Source organism: Microcaecilia unicolor, chromosome 12 (genome assembly GCF_901765095.1).
Source record: "Microcaecilia unicolor chromosome 12, aMicUni1.1, whole genome shotgun sequence".
NCBI classification, from domain to species: Eukaryota; Metazoa; Chordata; class Amphibia; order Gymnophiona; family Siphonopidae; genus Microcaecilia; species Microcaecilia unicolor.
In genome coordinates this window covers 19,918,209-19,940,336 of record NC_044042.1, presented here as the reverse complement: position 1 = coordinate 19,940,336, position 22,128 = coordinate 19,918,209, and the positions used below count along the sequence as shown (strand labels likewise).

The following is a 22,128-nucleotide window of genomic DNA, read 5'->3' as shown; positions in this document are numbered from 1 at the left end:
TAGTATATTCGCCTGTTAGTCTTTGTATATTGGAATCACCTTCCTTGAAATCTTGTATTAACAGTCCAAATATGCATCAAAAACCTGCAAAAAAAACAAGTGAAATCAGGTGTTCATGAGGCAGCATGTACATCAGCAACACAGACCTACAAAGGGGACAGTGTTTCTGCTAGTCCCAGACTGAAAGACTTAGTGCCTCAACCGTGAGCCACAGTTCCTCAACCGGGTAGAATTATGTGTCTGTGATATTGTTCCTCGTGCTGCTCCGTTCCGACAGTTTACAATAAACATCTCAACACCAATACTGTGCGCATCAAGATCATTTCCTCAAATTCGTCCAGTCGACAAAAAGAAAATGTCAGCATCTGACGAGCATCAAAACAACTGTCTTATTCTCTAAAGTGTTACAAGTTCCGTAAACTCCCCTACCCCAACCTCTTCCCCTCCCTCCCCCTTCCCAAGGAGATGTCCGATCCCCAAAGAATTTACAATCAAACTACTTACTCAACACTATCACCCTAAAGGGAATTGACCACCAAACTCCTCCCTTTGGCGGATAAGCTATCACTATATGGCCCCCCAAATATCCAGGAACTGCCTCCGTCGCCCAGGGGAACACCCCACACCCCTCCTTTCAAATAACATGAGCTCATGTAATTTGTTCCTCCAATGCCAAAAGTCCAGAGGGGAGTCCCCCACCCATTGACTCATTATAAGCCTTTTGCCTATCAAACAAGCTTTCCTGATCAGCAGACGTGCCTTTCCATTCTGTAAAACAAACAACTCATGCTTATCTAGTAAAATTCCCATCGGGAGCACACGACTCTTGATCCGAGAAGTAATTCTAAATAGTGAACAATGGAATTCCAAAAACCTCTTACCTTATAACACCCCCACAGACAATGGAAGAAAGACCCCGGGACCCTCCCACAATTCCCACACAAAGGCGTAGATACTCCTCCCATCTTAAAAATCTGAGACTTTGTGAGATAGGCCCTATGCAGGATCCGATATTGACATTCTCTTAACCCTGCGTTACCTGTAAGACTAGGTATTCTGGATGTCAAAATATCAAAGTCTAAAGAAAGATGTGGCCTCGAGAGATCTCCTGCCCACCGCTGAAGAAGTAGGTCCCGATCTTTTTTACCCCAATATTTCCCCAATGCCTTATGCAAACCTGAGATAGAAAGGCGTTCTCCTATTATGGAGTGAAAGAACTGCCTCAAAAAATGACAATGCCTCGACCCCAATGCCACCTTATCTAATGAATCAACATAATGCTTTAGCTGATTGTAGGCAAAGATACCCCCCATGTCAAAACCCAAACCAAGGGCTCCCAGATTCAACATCATACCCTGTAAATCTAACACATGCTCTAACCTGGTGATGCCCTGTCTTGCCCACCTCCGGAAAACCGCATTATCCAGGCCTGGCTGAAACGATAAATTCCCCTGGATGGGGAGGATATCCGACACCCATCTATTCAATCCAAACAGCCGCATCATATCTCGCCAAAGCATTCGCAGAGGGGTCAAAAGAATGCTATTACGTAACGAAACCGGAATCAACTTACTAGGTGCCAGTAGCAGAAAATAAAATTGACAAGGAGCATAATACTGGTTTTCCAATTGTCTACAAGTATAATCATCTCGAGCCAAAACCAATCTCCAAAATAACGCAAAAGGCATGCCCAATTATATCGCCTCAAGTCTGGTATACCTAATCCCCCTCCCTCCAATGGCCCCTGCAACACATCGAGCGAAAGCTTGGCTTTTTTCCCTCCCCAACAAAAACGTCTAATTGCCCCTCTGAGCCTATGTAAATCACTTTTGCTCAAATAAAGAGGCAACATCTGTAGCAGGTATATCCATCTGGGGAACTCCACCATTCTAAACAACTGAATTCTCCCGCTGAGCGACAACGGCAGAGATCTCCAGGCTCTCAACCGCTCCACTGATGCTTGTAACAACCTAGAGACATTTAATTGATAAAGCTCAGAAACTCGCATGGATAACCTCAAACCTAAATATCGAAAGGATCCCTGAGCCCAACGGAGAGGAAACTCCGCCCCCACTCCCGTCGTATCGCATCCGCCAAAGGTATCGCAAAAGACTTAGAATAATTAAGTCGGAACCCCGCGAAATCTCCAAATTCACGAAAAAGTTCCAAAAGGGCTGATAAAGAAGCACGTGGCTCAGAGAGATGAACCAGCAAGTCATCTGCAAAGGCCGAAAGTAGGAACTCCGAACCCCCTATCGGCACTCCTTTAATCTCAGGATGGGACTGAATTTCCCGAAGGAGAGGATCCAGAGTCAAAACAAACAAAAGAGGGGACAAGGGGCAGCCCTGCCGCATCCCTCGATAAATCCGAAAAGATTCGGAGCGCACTCCATTCACCCACACATAGGCCCGCGGTTCCAAGTACAAGACTCGAACTGCCTCTATGAAAAATGGTCCAAAACCATAATGTCTCAACACGGCAAACATATAGGACCAATTCACCCTGTCAAACGCCTTTTCTGCGTCAAAGCTGACTAAAAGTGAGGAAAGACGTTTCTGGGCCACCACCTCCAAGGATGTCAAAATTGACCTAATATTCTTCACTGCGGACCTTCCCTTCACAAATCCAGCCTGGGACCCATCAACCAAGGACGGGAGAATCAGTGCTAATCTATTGGCCAAAACTTTAGCATATAACTTCGCATCTACGTTAATAAGCGAAATGGGCCTATATGATGTCGGTTCCACCGCGTTCTTCCCCTCTTTGGGAATCACTACAATCTGGGCCTCCTTAAAGGTGTCAGGGATCATTTGGTTGACCACCATCGAGTTAAACAAGGATATTAGTGGCGTTTTAATCCTATCAAAGAATTGTTTGTAGAACTCAACCCTGTAGCCATCTGGTCCAGGAGTTTTATGGGAAGCACACTGCTGCAAAGCTAACATCAAATCACCCTCAGCAAATGGCATATCCAGTCTTGCCCGCTGGCGATCAGAAACTTGAGGGAACTCTAAATTATCTAAATACATATCACTGTCCTGCAGTTCATCTGGGTCTGACGCATACAAAGCTTTGTAAAACTGCCCGAAAGTATCCGCTATGTCCTCATCTTTCCGCATCATCTGCCCATCCTTTGCCTTCACCTGCAGCACCCCTCTCACCCCCCCCCCTTCCTATGAAGCATCCTAGTCAGTAACCTCCCCGCCTTATTGCCGTATTGAAATAAGCGATATTTGTAGTAACTCTGTGTCTTGACCGCTCTTTGGTGTAATAATTCATTCAGCTCTTTCTGCGCCACCAGTAATGCTTCCCTACCCCTGGGCGTGGGAGAACGACCATAAACTCTCCGCAACTTCTGTACTAGAGCACCTAGGCGCATTATTTCTCCATCTCTCATCTTTCGCCTTCTCGCCTGATATGAGATAATATCCCCTCGTAGTACGGCCTTCGCTGTCTCCCAAAAGAGAGCTGGTTGATCCTCATGTGCTTTATTATGATATACATAATTGTCCCATCGGCTTGCCATATAATCATGAAACTTCGAATCCCTCACCAACTCTAATGGATACCGCCACAACCGGCTGCCCGGGCCTTTCGCCATATTAACCAAGAGCAACCAAACCAAGGCGTGGTCAGATACCGCATATGGTCCAATCTCTGCTTTCTGCACCTGTGAGAATAAAGAGTGGGAGACAAACAAATAGTCAATGCGAGACTGAGAGCCATGCGCCCTCGAGAGATGAGTAAAATCTTTCTCAGAGGCGTGCAATAACCTCCACACGTCAACCAACTCCAATGCTTTACACAAAGATGATAATGTCCTGCTTCCTCCCCCCGAACTCCGGACACCCGGACTGGAACGATCCATTAGAGGATCAAACACTAAATTAAAATCCCCTCCTAAAATCAGTTCCCCCCCCCCGCGAACGGAGACAGTCTCCTAATCAAAGCCTGGAAGAAGCTATCACTGAAAACATTGGGGGCATACACATTACAGAATACTAGTGAGCGACCCATAATCTCTACTTCTGCCAAAACCCATCTCCCCTCTGGATCCGCCTTAACTGATTTAAGCTGGAGCGGTATGCCCTTGCGAAAGAGAATCAGGACCCCCGCTTTACGGCCTACCGCTGGAGCTTCCACCAAAGATCCCACCCAACTTTGCTTAAATTTCGCATGTTCTCCTGAAGACAAATGCGTCTCCTGGAGGAGTGCTACATCCGCCCTCTGCCTTTGCAATGCTTGTAGTACCTTAGTACGTTTAATGGGCGAAGTGACCCCCCCTACATTCCACGATAGAATTTTAAGTGAACCCGTACACCCAGTACTCTGTGATGTTCCTTAGAAAGCAAACCCAGATCAAAAACCTCAGAGAGTGCCCCCCAGCCCGTGAGCACCCTCCCCACACCCTTCCAGTCCAATCAAACCTCTTCCATGGGATTCCCAGACATCTCCCTGACCCTCTCCCCCCCCCCCACCCTGACCCCTATCCCCCCAAACCCCAACCCAGTCCCTAATCTACCCTTCTTAGCTCTATCAGAGCCAAATCACGCGAGCTCCCTCCCCATCTTATTAAAATAAATAATGTTCTCTCATTCTCCAACACATTTTTATTACAACTTTACATACTTCCATACAATCCCATACAACTAAATTCCCAACGCACCCCAACACTAAATAGAAGGGGAGAGAAAAGGAAAAAGGAAAAGAAAACAAACATCCCATTGCAAAAAAAAAAAACCCTCCCCCTGCGCACTATACACATAACATTACAGGCAGGCCATTCCTACATCATGAACTGCAAAAGAAATACTTAAATGTCCATATTGGGCCATCATGCCTCCACAGCACATCAGCCGTACACCAGGTCAGGTCTCTCCGCTCTTCACTTCAATATCACAGTGTCTGAGGGTTCAAATCTTCAAACCGGGTCTACACCAGCCAAATCCTGCTGAACAAACTTCAATGCTTCTTCAGCTTTAGTGAAAAACTACTGAGATCCCTGATACCAAATCTTCAGGCGTGCAGGATATAGCAAGGCAAATTGTATCTTCCTGGAAAATAATATCTGGCAGACCTCTTGAAACGCTTTGCGTTACAAAGATACCGCGGTGGAATAGTCTTGAAAACAACGCACCACCACATTCTCATATCTCAGCTGCCCTAGCTTCCAGAGAGCCTGAAATATGTCCTGCTTATGGGCAAAATTCAAAACTTTGAAGATCACCACTCTAGGGCGCGGATCCTCCTTACGTATTGGCCCCAACCTGTGGGCACGCTCCACTCGCAGCGGGCCCTCTGCTGATGTCAATTTAAGGGCCTTGGGAAGCCAGGACTCCAAAAAAGATCTCAATTCGCTGTCCTTAACCATTTCCAGCGGCCCCACCATTCGCATGTTGCTCCTCCGCGCCCTGTTTTCGAGGTCCTCCAGCTTTGCTTCAAGTCTGTCCACCCTCTCCTGCAAGGCCTTTCCGGAGCTCTGCTGTTGTTGGACCGCATCCTCTACATCCGATAGACGTTGTTTATACTGGGCAAATTCGGACTGTATACCATCCAGCTTACCGTCGATGCCCTGTAGCTGGTCTGCTATCTTTTGTAGCTTTAAGTCTACAGATGCCTCAAGCACCAAGGAAACCTCCGCCGCCACCTCCGTGGCCCATGCGGAGCTCACTGTCGGGGAAGCCCCACCAGCTGCGTCCGCCATCTTTTGCTCTGGCGCTCGGTTTCGCGCTCCTTCCTTTTTGCCGGATTTTGCTGCCATCCGCTGCTGTAACTCACGTTCCGCGTTTCCCAACAGTGTCTCTAGCACTTCCCACACTCAGCGATATGGTTTGCTTAATTGGGGTCCCTCCGATTGAAGAATGATATGTTCAAATATTTGTAGATAGGGAGGGAGCTCTGCACGACGACGTCCTTCCTCTAGCCGTGCATCACGTGATCTACCTTCCTTCCTCCTTTTTCAATAGATGGATTATATGTGGCCTAGGCTTCCACGATGGTATTTTTGAACAGCATCCACGCCAGATGTAAATTTTTGACCTTCGCAGCTGCTCCTCTAAGTTTCCTTTTCCACCATTCTTCATATTTTATATAGTCTCCTTTTTGAAAGTTAAATGCTAACGTATTGGATTTCCTGTGTGTACTTACTCTAGAGCTTATATCAAATCTGATTATGTTATGATTACTGTTATCAAGAGACCCCAGCAGCATTACCTTCTGCACCCTATCATTCGCTCCTCTAAGGACTAGGTCTAGAATTGTTATTCCTCTTGTTGGATCCTGAACCAGCTGCTCCATAAAGCAGTCCTTGATTCCATCAAGGAATTTCACTTCTCTAGCATGCACTGATGTTACATTTATCCAGTCAGTATCAGGGTAATTGAAATCACCCATTATTTATTTATTTGTTACATTTGCATCCCACATTTTCCCACCTATTTGCAGGCTCAATGTGGCTTACATAGCACTGGAGAGGTGTTTACAAGCTCCGGGTTAAACAAGTACAAAGTGATGTTGTGGTAAAATAAAGATAAAGTTCATGTGGCACTGCCACATTAGGTGATCGTTCAACGGAAGAATTGTGTTATGTCCATTACGTTCTTTATTGATGTTGTGTCGCAGGGAATCTGTTGGTTATGTTGGATCGGTAGGATATGCTTTTTTAAACAAGTGAGTTTTTAGCGTTTTTCTGAATTGTAGATAGTCGTAAGTATTTTTCAGGGCTTTTGACAGTGCGTTCCATAGTTGTGCGCTGATGTAAGAGAAACTGGATGTGTAGGTTGATTTATATTTGAGTCCGTTGCATCGAGGGTAGTGTAGATTTAAGTACGAACGTGTTGATTCGGATGTATTTCTGGATGGAAGGTCAATTAGTTCTGTCATGTATCCCGGTGCTTCACCTTAGATAATTTTGTGAATCATAGTGCATATTTTGAAGGCAATGCATTCTTTGATTGGAAGCCAGTGAAGTTTTTTGTGGAGGGGTCTTGCACTTTCAAATCGTGTCTTTCCGAAGATAAGTCTTGCTGCCGTGTTTTTCGCAGTCTGAAGTTTCTTTAAGGTTTGTTTTTTGCAGCCCGCATAGATTCCGTTGCAATAGTCTAAGTGGCTTAATACCATCAGGTTGCGAAAGGTTGCCCTTGGGAAGAATTATTTCACAAATTTGAGTTTCCACATTGAGTAGAACATTTTCTTTGTTGTTGATTTTACTTAGCTCTCTAGCGTAAGGTTGTGGTCCAATGTGATGCAGAGTATTTTCAGGCTGTCTGAGATGGGGAGGGAGTGATCTGGGGTGTTGATGGTTTGGGGGTTATGTGTGTTGTGTTGGGATGAGAGGATGAGACAATGAGGTTTTTCTTTGTTGAGTTTTAGTTTGAATGCATTTGCCCATGTTTCCATGGTGTTCAGGCCAATCTTAATTTTGTTAGCGATTTCATCCAGGTCTGCTCTGTAAGGGATGTATATGGTGACATCATCTGCATAGATAAAAGGGTTAAGACCTTGGTTGGCTAAGGTCTTGGCTAATGGGGTCATCATTAGGTTGAAAAGGATTAGCGATAGCGGTGATCCTTGAGGTACTCCACAATCTGCTTTCCACGGTGATGATATGTTTGATTTGGATTTTGTTCTTGTGGTTAGGAAACCCTTGATCCAGTTGAGTGTGTTGCCACTAATTCCGAATTCTTCAAGAAGTTTACCATGTCGAATGCGCTAGACATGTCGAATTGGAGGAGGAGAATGTTGTTGCCTATTGCTATTTCTTGTTTGAATTTTGCTATTAGAGTGAGTAGTACTGTTTCTGTGCTGTGTAGAGGGCGGAAGCCTGACGGAGACTCATGTAATATTGAGAATTTGTTTAAGTATTTTGTGAATTGTTTGGCTACCATGCTTTCCATCAGTTTGACTGACAATGGGATAGATGCAACTGGTCTGTAATTGGTGATTTCGTTTGCTTTATTTCTTAGTGTCTTTTGGTATCGGTATGAGTAGAATATTGTCTTTTTCTTTTGGGAAGAGACCTTGCTGAAGCATATAGTTTAGGTGGGATGTTAGATCTGTTATGAAGCGGTTAGGGGCGGATTTCAGTAGATAATTGGGGCAGGTATCTAGTTTACAGTGGGTGTTGGAGAACCTGCTGAGAGCCCGTGCTCCTGTGTCGATGGTGAGTGGATCGAAGTTTAGCCATAAGCGGTCGGCAGGGTATTCTCCATTGTTTGGGTCCAGCTCGTTCAGAAAGTTTTCAATGTCAGTGTTGTCTTTAGGTAGTGTGTTGCATAGGTTTACAATTTTTTCATTGAAATATTTAGCAAGATTGTCTGCAGATGGGATGTCTGAGTTAGGTGCAGTGACCAGGTTGGTATCCAGGAGTTTGTTCACGAGTTGATATCATTTCTTCATGTTGTTGTAATCAGTCCCTATTTTCATTTTATAGTATAGTCTTTTGGTTTGTCTTATTGCATATTTGTACTTTCTTTGTGCTTGTTTCCATGTGTTAAGTGTGTGTTTGTTTTTTGTTTTATTCCATGCTCGTTTGAGTTTCCTGGATTGTGTTTTTAGTTTTTTCAGTTCATCGTTGAACCATGGTACCGAACTGTGCTTGCGTGATGTTTTTGTTCTTAAGGGTGCTATTTCATCCAGTATGCTTTTACATCTATTCTCCCAATTCATAAGGTAGTATATGGATTCTGTTTGTGCTGTCCATTCCTTGTTGTCTGCCAGAATTTTTCCGCATCTACGTGACCTCTTGTAGTATATGATGTGTGTTCTTGGATTTGGTATGTCTCCTTTTTTCGCCATTGTAAGGATAGGTTTAGCTTGTAGTGGTCGGTCCAGGGTGTTTCTGACCATTTAACATCTGTTATTACTAGGTTCTGGTCTGTTGTGAGTTTGTGAGATATGAGATCAATTGTGTGCCCTTTGACGTGTGTTGCTTGCATCTGTGGCCAATTGAGATCCCATAGTTGGAGGAATTCTTTACATTCTCGTATATTGGTTGAGGTTGGGTCTTCTAGGTGTAGGTTGTCTCCTAGTACTAGTACATTGGTGTTGGTTGCACATGTGTTGGAGATCAAGTCCATGAAGTTAGTCTGACCTTCGCTCTAGTTACCTGGGGGTCTGTAGAACAAGACACAATTTAGGTAATCACATAAGGTTTTGTTGTGGATTCTGATAGAGGCAATTTCGAGTTGAGGTGTCATGGACTCAGCAGTGGTTTCGGTAGTGAAGTGGGATCGATAGATTAGTGCTATGCCTCTGCCTCTTTTTCCCTTTCTGGTCCAGTGTGTGATTTTGTATCCTGGGGGGCACAAGTCTAGGATGATGAGGTCTTTTTGGTCATGGATCCAGGTTTCATTAATGAAGAGTAAATCAAGGTTTTCTGCCATGATCCAGTCTGTTATGATTTCTGTTTTGTTTACTGCGGATCTTGCATTGATGTACCCTACTTGGATTGTTTGGTATTGGTCTCCTGTGTTCTGTGTAGTGTGGACTTTTATTAGTTGTCATTTCTTTGTTGAGGTAGGTTTGTATGGTCCCTTCTTTGCATTCTGTGTGGCCTGTCCACATGTTGGTGTTCTTCCTTTGTTTGTCATGTTGTGCGTTTGATGAGGTGTGTTGTATCTGGTGAGTTTTTGTTATTGTGTTGCCCAGTTTGTTAGCCTCCCTAATTTCTGATAACATTTCTACATCTGTCTCTTCATCCTGGCCAGGTGGAAGGTAGTACACTCCTATCACTATCCTTTTCCCCTTTACACATGGAATTTCAATCCATAAGGATTCCAAGATGTGTTTCGTATCCTGTAGAATTAGTAGTCTATTCAATTCAAGGCCCTCCTTAACATACAATGCTACCCCCTCCACCAATTCGATCAACCCTATCACTGTGATATAATTTGTATCCTGGTATGACACTGCACATTAAAAAATTTTAGGGCCTTTTACAAAGCTGTGCTAGACATTCCTGTGCAGTAATAAGAGGAAGCCCATTCAATTCCTATGGGCTTCCTCTCATTTGCCACGCAGGAATCGCTAGCCCTTAATGCATGTAAAAAATATATTATAATTTGAATATGCAAAATGAATAGAAAAAAAGTCCAAACATTTTTTTAAAAAGGCCAAAAATCCATACATGAACAGAAAAATGTCCCCTATGCTCGTCCCTAGAATGCTTCCATAAATGCAGGTAAAAAAAAAGAGATCGTGTATTTTACCATACCACGTCTACCTATACTCAGGGTGGGTATTTTTCGTAGCTCATTCTCAGATGAAGGGGCCTTTTTAATAAGTCTCGCTAAAAAGTGGCCTATGCTATTTTTAGCTTGTGGATTTCCCATGCACTGAGGCCACTTTTAGTGCGGCAGAAAAATGGCTGCAATTTTGTTTTTTCTTCACTAATGGCTATGCACTAATTTCCCATTAGCGCAGGAGCCCTTATCGCCACCTATTTACTATATGGTAAAGGGTCCTGCGCTAAACCAATGCTAATTGACAGTGTATGGTGATTTGCTGATTAGTGCAGGGCATGTTTACTCTCCACCCCCAAACACACCTCACACTAAAAAATATTTTATGTTTTTTATCGCAGGATTGGCATGTAGCGATCCCAGAACTACCGTGGGACCCCAGAGCATATCCTGAGTTAATGCCTTTTAGCGTGCACTAAGGATGCATTAGTACTTACCAGTGCTTATTGCTGCTTAGTAAAAGGACCCCAAAGCAAAGCTGCACTCTATGGTGACTTCATGCTGACTTTGTCTATGTGCCAGAGTTCTCCCTAAGCTCAGAGAAATCTTTTTGACTTCTTTAAGCCTACGTGTGGAGGTTCCCAAGATGTCATAGGGCCTTCCCCCCTTCAGTTTATTCCAGAGCTACATGTCGCAACCAGTAACAACAAGACGTTAGCCCCTGTGCCAAACAGCGTTCGGCGGCCGAACAATCCTGGTCTTACCTGAGAAAGCAGGGCAAGGATCTTTGGTGGCGGTCTGTTCTGAACTCAGGATAGATATCAGGCTCCCCGGCGGTCAATCCAGGCCAGATCACAGCGAGCAGAACTTGGTCAGGGTCCAGGCTGGAGAACCCAGGCGAGCGACAAGCAGAACTCAGTCCAGGCCCCAAGCAGAGGGTCAAAGGCAAGCAGCCAGCAAAACTCAGTCCAGGTCCAGGCAAAGGTTCAAAGGCAGGCGGCAAGCAAAACTCAGTCCAAGGCCCAAAGCAAAGGTTCTGAGGCAGGCAGCAAGCAAAAGGCAGAGTCCAGGTCCAAAGTAAAGGTTCAAAGGCAGGCGGCAAACAAAAGGCAGAGTCCAGGTCCAAAGCAAAGGTTCCAAGGCAGGCGGCAAGCAAAACTCAGTCCAGGGCCCAAAGCAAAGGTTCTAAGGCAGGCGGCAAGCAAAACTCAGTCCAGGTCCAAAGCAAAGGTTCAAAGTAGTCCAAACAATGAGAGAAACAGGTACCCAGGAATCCACACGATTAGAAGCCGAAGCAGAGAGTGACACAAAGTGCTGCTCCTAAATAGCCCTCCCCATCAGGAGGGCATGGAACAGCTGGCAGGAGGAGGAGCAAATCGTTGATGGCCAAGCAGCCCCGGATTGGTCGGCCAGTAGGGGGAGGCGGTGTCAGCCACGAACGGACAATCCGGGCGTTGAGAGGAGTGTCTTCCCTGTTCTTGGGCTCCGTGGAGGAGTGGCCTAGTGGTTAGGGTGGTGGACTTTGGTCCTGGGGAACTGAGGAACTGAGTTCGATTCCCACTTCAGGCACAGGCAGGTCCTTGTGACTCTGGGCAAGTCACTTAACCCTCCATTGCCCCATGTAAGCCGCATTGAGCCTGCCATGAGTGGGAAAGCGCGGGGTACAAATGTAATAAAAAAAAAAAAAAGGATCCCTTTCTTCGGGGACGCCAGCACTCTCAACATGGCCGGCGTTCCCCAGCCGCAACTGCAGCACAACGGAGTGCCGGAGCCGCCCAAACAGCCGACAGCATGCCTCTGGAGTGCTGGCGACACCCAGCGTCGGTCCAATTCTCCTGCCCCATGCCCCCTCCAGCCGAGTCGCAGGTGAGGAACGCGACACTACGATGCTGTGAAGTATTACGTTCTTCTTTGTTTTTGTTTTCTGTGGGGTAGGAAGGAGGCTGCATTCCCCTGCTGTCTAAGCAGAACTCCCATTGCAGGTAAGCAACTTCACTTTTTCCACAGACTAGCAGGGGATGCAGGCACACTCTAAAGTCACTCCAGAGCTAAGGGTCACTTTGCAGTGAGATATTAATGTTAGCTTGAGGATGAATAGGTGGAGGTGAGATGTTTGTTTAAAATCTTGAGAAATGAGTGTGTCAAAAGATTCTGCAACACAGCCAGTCCAAAGACTGTATCCTAGACAAAAGACTGGCCTAGACAATAATATTTAGCAGAAGTATGAGGATATGATCATGTGGCAGTTCTACAGATGTCATCAAGGGAGGCTGTTACCAGGTTTGCCACTGAAGCTGCTTTGGAGAGTAGTTGACAAGTTCCAACTTTTCCATAGAAGTTGAAGTTTCGCTTGAATATAGCAAAACAAGTAGTCAGGTACCCAGGTGGAGAGGATACACTTGGAAGATGGCTTGCCTGAATTATTGGGGTTGAGAAGTCTTTCTGCAGTCTTTGGTACCTTGAAGATAGTAAAGGAGGACTCTTCTGCAATCTTCTGCAATCTAGCATATGAAGAGAAAAAATACCTGGGAGGACAATAGGTTGGTTCTTTTCCCAGGTAAGATGTTTCAGCATTTCTCAGAGGCTCAAAAGGACTTTCTATTAACTGGGCAAGCACTACATTTAGGTTTCAAGGAAGGGGAGAAAATTTCAGTGGAGGTTTCATATTCATCAGGCCTCATGTGAACCTGGAGATCAAAGATGGTTGGAGAGGGTTTTCCCTCCACATAGTGGTGGTAAACTGAGATGGCTGATAGATGGAGACAAACCAATGATGTTTTGAGATCAAAGTCCTATAAAATGAAGCAAGTATGAGAGGAAATGGGAGAGTGGGCATGAAGACAAATCTTGTTTGTGTGCTTTCACCCATATGGTAGTTCAAATCACAAAACCTTGTTCGAAACAGTATTTTCGAAAAAAAAAAAAATAGAAATTTTTCTTTTTTGAAAATGACCTTCTTTACTATTCGGATTTTGGACATTTTGTGCAAAATGCCCAAAGTTGGACTTAGACGTCATATCAAAAATATCCCTCTATGTGACCTCTTGATTGAGACATCATTAATGGGGGTCTAGCCTATAACTTAAAGAATCTGCAAGCTGGTTGCTTTGTCCGGGGGAAATGCCTGTAGAGACACTTGAATGAAACATGCAAGTTTCCATAGCCTCAAAGCTTCATGACAGAGGTACAGCAAGCCCAAGCCTCCTTGCTTGTTCATACAGAACATTGCTACTTTGCCCTGGATCCAAGGTGCAAAAGTCCAGAGTGCATGGAATATCACCTGAGTTCCAAGATATTGATGCACAGAAGCCACTCCTGTGCACTCCAAGCACCTTGCATGGAGAAAAGGAGCAGATGAGCTCCCCAGCCTTGCGTGTGTGGTGAGAATAATGGATGGTGTTTGTGCTTGAAAAGAGCAGCCTTTGAACAGATTGTCTTGGTTTATCTACCACTGAGGTAGTATGTAATGGAATTTTGAAGAGGTAGTCTGTTGGAAAGCGATTGATGGTCTTGGTCCCAGTAGAGCTTGAGATGTTGATGCAGTATTCGTATGCACAGCTTGGCAAATGGGATAACATAGACAGCTACTGCTATGTGTCCCAGGAGATTGAGTACATCATAGGCAGATGCCAAGGATGTATGGGCCATGTGTGTCACTAGTACAGTGACTGTCTGGACCCTTTTTTTTGGTAGGAAGGCCTTTGCCTTGCTGGTGCTGATGCAAGTCCCAGTGAACTGCAGTAAGTCAACTCTGTTTATCACCATTGCCTCCAGACCATAGTATGCCTATGCTCTTAGCCGGAGTATGCAATTAACAGAAGTGCATGTTAATCAATGGTAGCTATGTGAGTATGCCTATAGGTAATATTGTAATACTAACTGTGATATATTGAAGTTACAATTACATTAATTTATTTCAACATTTTTATCATCATTTAGCTTAAAAAAGTTTCATATGAGAGGATCTTTTCTGCTTTTTTGTTAAGGGGTTCCCCTTTATACCAGTTTTTTCTGATTTGCTCAACAGTCAAATCGTGGTCTCTCCCTGGTCTACCTTTAATCTGCCTGTGGGAAGATTTTTTTTTTTTACCTTGTGTGAATAAGTGCTGGTTTTAAAACTGCAGGGTTCAGCTTCTTTGAAATTAGCCATAGATGGACATTATTGGCATTTTTTCAGAGGTTGGAGGGAATAAATTATCGGGTCCTAATCTGCAGGATTTAAGATCTGCCAGCACTGGCCACTGCCTGGAAAGAAACTGCTTCCAGCTCCATAGTGAGAAAAGAGATCTTTGAAGCTTGTTTTGAGGTATCCCCCAGCCTTGAGAGAATTAGATCTAGTGGGGTTCCAGCAGGAGGTATCACACGCATGGCTGGTGTTTAATATGCCCTTCCCCCTCAAAAAGGAAAAATTCAGCTGATATTCAGCTTTCTTTTTATGGGGTGGGGAGGTTGGTTTTGTTTTGAATCTGTATGGTGAAGAAAGGGAGAACATCTACACCCAGTAGCAGACTGAAGTGGGGAGAGGCAATGTGGCAGTGCAGGAACCCCCATGTGCAGGCTCAGAGAAGTCAAAAAGATTTCTCTGAGCTAAGGGAAAGCTCCAGCACACAGGCAATCTCAGCATGATGTCACCATAGAGTGTGCCTGTATCCCTCTGCTTGCCTGCAGAGAATGTGTAGGGATAAAAGCCCCTGCCACAAGATAACCAGTGTATTACAGAGCTTGACCATGTTATACCTTTGAGACATAAATTACTCTGCAGTGCTCAATGCCAGAACAGAGCGAAAGATGGCTACTTAGACTTCTGCTGTGATTGTAACTTGTCCAGGCATGCCTGTCTGAATAGAATCTGTATCACTGTTATCTGGCTGAGATAAGACAAAGGGGTGAGCAATGTGAGAGGCCTCTGGGTCAGGTCAACTACTAGCTCACTGGAACCTAAATTCAGAGACCTCTAGAAATAATGTCATAAGGAAAGCTCACGGTCACTTTAGTCCCAACAAAGTGCACCAGCCAATCGTTTGTCACAATCTTATCAAACCATCTGAGACATTGCTGATAACAAAATGATATAAAAAGCATCAACTCAACTCATCTGAACACAACAATGAGAACAACAGCAAGAACAATGAGAACAACACCTGCTCATCTGATCAGTGTTGGAACACCTCGAGCATTGCCCACCATCCCTGCTGTTCCTGAGGGAAGTGACTGGTTCCTTGATTCTGGTTGTAAGCCAAGCTCTGTAATCACTTGTGGGTAACACAACAGGTGACACTTATTTTTGTGTCTAGGGATGTACATTTTTATCCAACTAATATCTGATTAGTGTGCATTCTAGCATTTAAAGAACTAATATTTTGCTTTTATTCTGTGATATTCTAAACGTTACTTGTATATTCTAATTATTTCTCCTTTTGTTTATTTGCTTGTACTTTATTCTTGTAAATAGTTCTTAATTTTCATGTAAATAAAACTATTAATCCTTTGTTATTTAATTGTAATTTAATTTAGGCACTTATAATCCACTTAACCTAGTAGTTCAAGGCAGAGATCAAAAACATTGTAAAAAGGTGTTCTACAATGCAATATCAAGTATATCATAACATGTAAACAATTGTGAAATACAATGGGGCTCATTTTCAAAGCACTTAGACTTACAAAGTTCCATAGATTACTATGGAACTTTGTAAGTCTAAGTGCTTTGAAAATATGCCTCAATGTAATGTAAGTATACAGTAAACGATAGTGAACTACAATATAACGTAAGTATACAATTGTAACACATCCTAAAGATACGTAAGTAAAAACATTAAAACATGACCAAGAAGAATGAAGTATAAAGGTAAACTCAAAAGGAACATCCAAAATTCAAAGGTCCTACTGAAATGTATCCCCGTCCTTGGACCTGTTGTCAGTGATTCTAGTGTTATTAAGTCTTTAACATGGATCATTTTGTAGCCCAGTGTTCGTGAAATAGCCATGTTTCAGTTTTTGACAGAATTTCATGTAGTCTTTCATAAGTCTTTCATTTCTATCAGTTACATGTTTTTAGTTAATAGTATAAACATAGATTAGAAGGTGTTAGAACAGCTAAAGTAAGGAGCCATGCTTTTTTAATTATTGTTCCAGAAATGTTAAGTAGTAGTAGTAGTAGTAGTAGTAGTAGTGCATAACATTTAGTATTTGCAAGTCTCTGTCCTACCACTAGATGGTGAATTACTGGTCACTTCTACAAATGACCCAATATTATCTGTATAAATTTTAAAAATTTATGGATAGTGAAATTATACGTTCACAGCAGCTGCTGGTGAATATATAACTTGTTTTGGATATTGATCCATTTATTTCTGATTCAGACAAATAATAAACATGATGTATAGACAGGTCATAGCAAGTATTAACCATTAATTAGGGCACATAGCTATTTAAATGGCCCAAGACTATCTATATAAGTTTTGAAACTATATGGATAGTCAAGTTATATGTTCACTGGCTGCTGGTGAATGTATAACTTGTTTTGAGTTTCTGCATGTTTTTTAGATAACAATATGATGTACAATCAGGTCAGAGCAAGTACAAACCATTAATAAACCATTTAAGGAAAACACTTCAAACCCATCTCTACATGTACAATAGATTTTAAATCACTTAGGGGTCTTTTTACCAAGCTGTGGTAAAAGGGGCCTAACGGTGGCATTGGTGTGTGGATTTGCCATGCGCTGAGGCCCCCTTTTACCGCAGCAGGTAAAAGGAGTTGTTTTGGTTTTTTTTAAGGAAATGGCCATGCGGTAAGTTAAGTACTTGCCATGCAGCCATTTCCTGGGGGTGCCCTTAGGAGGCGGTAAGGGCTCTCTCATTAACCCAGCGGTAACTGGGCAGCATGCAGCACTGCCCAATTACCACTAGGTAAGCCCCCAGTGCTAAAAAAATAAAAATAATTTCTGAGCACCAGAAATGGCACATGGCACACACCAGAACTACTGCCAGGCTCCTATGGCAGCCCTACCACGGCTTTGTAAAAGGGCCTCAATGCACAAAAGTACCCATATAAAAAGAAGCTAGTTCTGAGGCAGGGCAAGGGTAGGCCAAATAATTAGTAGAATAGCAGCAATATTCAGCTACTATCTGGATAAGTTGAACATTTAATTTATGCCTGTATAGTGACTACACTATACATATAATCAGCACCACTACACAGTGGCGTACCAAGGGGGGGGGTGGTGGGGGCGGTCCGCCCCGGGTGCACGCCGCTGGGGGGGTGCCGCGGCGCGCGCCTGCTCTGAGTTCGCTGACTTCGCGCGTTCGCTGCAGCTCCCTCTGCCCTGGAACAGGTTACTTCCTGTTCCGGGTCAGAGGGAGCTCAAGCGAACGCGTGAAGTCAGGGAACTCTGAGCAGGCGCGCGCTGCGGCACCCCTCCCCAGCGGCGTGCACCCGGGGGGGGTTCCGCGCTGCATCGGGGGGGTGCTGCACCCAGGGGGGGTCCGCGCTGCATCGGGGGGGGTGCTGCACCCGGGGGGCGGGGCGCCCCCCCGGGTGTCCGCCCCCCTAGGAACGCCACTGCCACTACATATGTGCCACTACATTATGCTAAATCCTGGTACCACCCTTTAACTTAATCTGGTGACGGTCACTGTGCTGACTGAATATTAATCCAAAAAAGTTTAAGAACAAAATTAAGCAGTCAATGCTTAGAAGTCTTTTAATGCAGGTTGTGGATACAAAAATGCTATCAATATTTAAGAAAGGATAGAAGAGGAAGTAAAGCCAGAGATCAAGTAGGGGGTGCAGTATTGCAGTCAGATGCAAAATGGGCATAACAGATGAGCTTTGTGATCTTTATCTGACATCACATTCTATGTTTCTATGTAAATGACATCATTGGTTGGAGCAAATATAAATAAAGAAAATGAGGCAATGTTGTGCAAGTGGTCACTCATATAGGAAAAGAACACACAGCAAATATTGGTAGGCATAAGACCAAAAGAGTAGGCACTAAAATTACAAATTAATACATATAACAGAAACCTTCAAAACAATTTTAAACAAAAATTATCACTCTCATTATTCATGAGAGTGATAATTTTTGTTTAAAATATGAGAGTGATAATTTTTGTTTAAAATTTTTGTTTAAAAATTTTAAACAAAAATTATCACTCTCATTATTCATGAGAGTGATAATTTTTGTTTAAAATATGAGAGTGATAATTTTTGTTTAAAATATGAGAGTGATAATTTTTGTTTAAAATTGTTTTGAAGGTTTCTGTTATATGTATTAATTTAAAGATTTGAAACCGTTCTTCTAAGAACACCCAGAATTACGTTTGGTACTAAAATTACAAATGCCAGCTGATACATTTTTAAAATAAAGATCTGTGAAAAACATGCACACTGCTGCAGGACAATGGTGAGCACAGGAGCCTTTATCCTTCCTTCCCCAGAAGAAAACTCATCCCTATATACTGCCATGTTTTGGAAACCAAAACCAGATTCCATGTGCCCCCAACCCTTCATTGATTTCTTTGTCAGTCCATATGTGCACACAAACCACATGCCCACTTTCAAAAACATTTTTACTCACTTTGAATAAAGCGAAGGGGCCTGTATGAAAACTGAGTGGAATTCCAAAAATCATTGTGAATTGAGATACCATGATAAAGATTGCTGCAGCAGTGAGGTAAGCACTCATCAATGTTTCTGATAGATATGCAGTGAGGATACCAACATGGAAACAGCCTAAGATTACCTATAGGAATTGAAATTATAATCTGAGAAAACCAATAAGATGATTGAACAGAACAATAAATATTGTGAACTAATATTGCAGTGTCATCAAGTGGCGACAATACAAAGCTGTGAAACCTAGTAACATAAATGGAGATTTCATCTCCTACCATTAGGCCACTATGGGCCGGGAACAGCTGCCGACCAGTTAACTCGTGTCTTAGTGGATAACCGGTCATATTCAGCAGCATTTAACTGGTTATTGCCGCTGAAAATGCCAGGTTAGTGTCAAAAATAAAGCCGGCAATATTAGGGATGTTCCAGGGGTGTGACCAATTAAGTTCTAATATTCAGAACTTAACCAGCGAGGCTTAGCAGCCAAACGAGACTGCATAAAAAGCAGGCTTATTTTTGTCTGCTAAGCCATGACCAGTTAAGTCTGAGTATCGAATTAACCAGTCATGCGCTAGCTGATGTTGATAAACCTGGATATTCAATGCCAGTCGCTGGAAATGACTTGGCACTGAATATCCGGATTGAACGCCGGCAGCAAGCAGTCAAAATGCTGCCTGCTGCATTAAGGAGTATGTGATCGTGCACAAACAACAAGGGTTGTCCAATCAAAAAAGGAATGAAGTATACTAACAAATTTCAGACCCCTTAGGCTGCTTGTAGTCTGTGTGCACAAACCTGTAAGTTAATTCAATGGGAAATGCCCCAGGCTGGGAAGTAATCAAACATATAAATGGAAAGTGACCGACTCACCCGCAAATGCGCAGTAGAGACTTCCCTCTCTGTCTCGCCCCCGCGTCAAGACGTGATGACGTCAGAGAACGGAACATAGAGGGAAAGAAATGCTGCACTGAGGAGTGGACCTGGAACATGGAAGGGGAAGGAGGGAACCGCCGAGGTTGCTACCGGCACCCCCTCCACCCGGGCCGGGCCCTCTCCTCTCCATTGAACTTACAGCGCTGAAACCGCAGCAGGCAGATCGCCTCCCGTCTGCCTTCCTTCCCTGCCTGTGTCCCACCCTCGCCGATGTTACGTCACACGAGGGCGGGACACAGGCAGGGAAGGAAGGCCGACAGGAGGCGATCTGCCTGCTGCGGTTTCGGAGGTGAGGCGCTGTAAGCTCAATGGAGAGGAGAGCCCCCAGCCTGGGTGGAGGGGGGCCGGCGGCGACCCCGGGGGGAGGGGCAGCGGCGGCGACCTCGGGGGAGGGAGGGAGGGCAGGGAGGGGAGGAGAAATGCTGGACATGGATGCAGGTGAGGGAAGGAGAAATGCTGGGCATGGATGCAGGTGAGGGAAGACAGGAAGATGCACATGGATGGAAGGATGGAGGGAAGGGGACAGAGGAAAATAACTGGATGTGAATGACAGGGGGTAAGAATGAGAGGGGAGGACATGGGGTAAAAGAGAATCACTGGCCATGGGTGGGGAGGGCAGGGGAGAGAGGAGAGCTAATGGACATAGATGGATGGAGGGGAGGGCAGGAGAAATGCTGGACATAGATGGAGGAGAGGGAAGACAGGAAGGAGATGCACATGGATGGAGGGGAGGGGAGAGGGCAGGGGACAGAGGAATTTTGCCAAAGAAAAATCTTGACCGTTTTAATGGGCTAAACGGCTAATATAAAATAAATGGGGAGGTGACAAGAGGGAGGGGTGACAATGTAATGCAGATTATTCAAAGATCTCAGAGAATAGGTGAGTTTTTAGTTGTGATTAGAATTTACTATAAGAGGTTTCCAATTTCCATGCAGAGAAGGGGTGGGAGGGCATTCCAGAGAGTTGGACCTATGAAGCTGAAAGATTCCTGAGAAATTGTTGGGTGAAAGGAAGGGAGGGAAAGTACAAATAAGTTTGCAGTGGAAGAACGAAGAGAGCACACAGGGGTATAAGGGAGTATGACCGCGTGAAAGTAAGCAGGGGCGGTCAGGAAACGTGCTTGCTCTCCCTTCCCCAACCTAATTTACACAGGTAAAAGCATCTGTGCTGTGAAATATATCCCCCATGAATCTGGTATACAAATGTTGTAAACAAACATGCATATACCCCATAATTGCTATTTTATATACACGTGCCTAGTCTATGCAGACAAAACACTATTTCAATGCTGTATATGCACCCTAACCATCTCACTGCAAGCACACATACAGATACATGCATTTCTTTTGTCACCACTATTTCATACAACAAACCAGATCCATCTCACACATATGTCACTACGTATGAATACACTCCCTGCATGTAATACTCATCATACATATTTTAATTTATACCACCATACACCTGCAGATTTAATTCCTGCAGTCACAAACAAATGTATCTTATAATATGGTAACATACACCTACATGTTTCACATGCCAGATCCTCTACAGTTATGAATACTAAACCAATTGTCTACCCACTGTTCTGTGTCCCCATAAACACAGCTAAACGTTTCCCATGTATTTATCCCATGTGCTGTTGCTGCATACTCTAAACCAGTGTTCCCCCTACAACAAGTCCACTTTTTAGATGGATTTTGATCAGTAACATCTGTAGCTTGATAGTTAAAACAGACATTATCCCTCAAGGAGTACTAGACAGGGGCCTGGGGAATGGTGTTACCTGGATGATCCCAGCCAGGAAAGTGGTTGTTGCAGTCAGAGCTATTGCTTCCAACTCATTGCTTGTATAATTGTAACCAGACACATTATTATGTTCTTCATAGTGCAGTTGATTCTGAATATTTGACATCATCACATTCAGGCTACTGTAGGAACCTGAGAGAAATTGAACCACAGAGAAACAACAAGAAACACTGGAATTGTAACGCCTAGTATACTACTAGTCTCCACTGAGAACCAAGGGAATCTTGTCCAAATCTCACTGCAGCTCCTTGAGATCTTGGCCAAGTCATTTAACCCTCCATTGTCTCAGGTACAAACTTAGATTGTAAGCCCTCTGGGGACAGGAAAGCACCTACTGTACCTGAGTGTAATTTTCTTTGAGCTACACATGAAAATAAGGCATGAGCTACATCCAACATTCAAATTAAAAAAAAAAAGCCCAAAACAACAAAAACCAAAAACAACTGAATTAACAGAGTGTCTAGCAGGGTAGGACTGGTGATACTGTTTGGGGGTCTTACTGTTGTAATAAGAAGGAATGGTATGGTAGTTCAGGACTGAGATGAACTGATATAATTATGTAAAGAAATTTCTTGAACTTTGCT

The 22,128-nt window shown here is 43.9% G+C and overlaps 1 protein-coding gene across 1 annotated transcript in view; it reads right to left on the bottom strand.

Moving 5' to 3' along the window:
- The window catches only part of SLC26A8 (solute carrier family 26 member 8), a 181,841-nt gene that overhangs the window by 124,647 nt on the left and 35,066 nt on the right, over positions 1-22,128 (bottom strand). Inside the window, exons 4-5 of the mRNA XM_030221729.1 lie at positions 21,522-21,676; positions 18,765-18,929 (exon numbers count right to left, since the gene is read on the bottom strand). Of these exons, the coding sequence (XP_030077589.1) occupies positions 18,765-18,929; positions 21,522-21,676 (320 nt within the window). The remainder of the gene's footprint in view (positions 1-18,764; positions 18,930-21,521; positions 21,677-22,128) is intronic.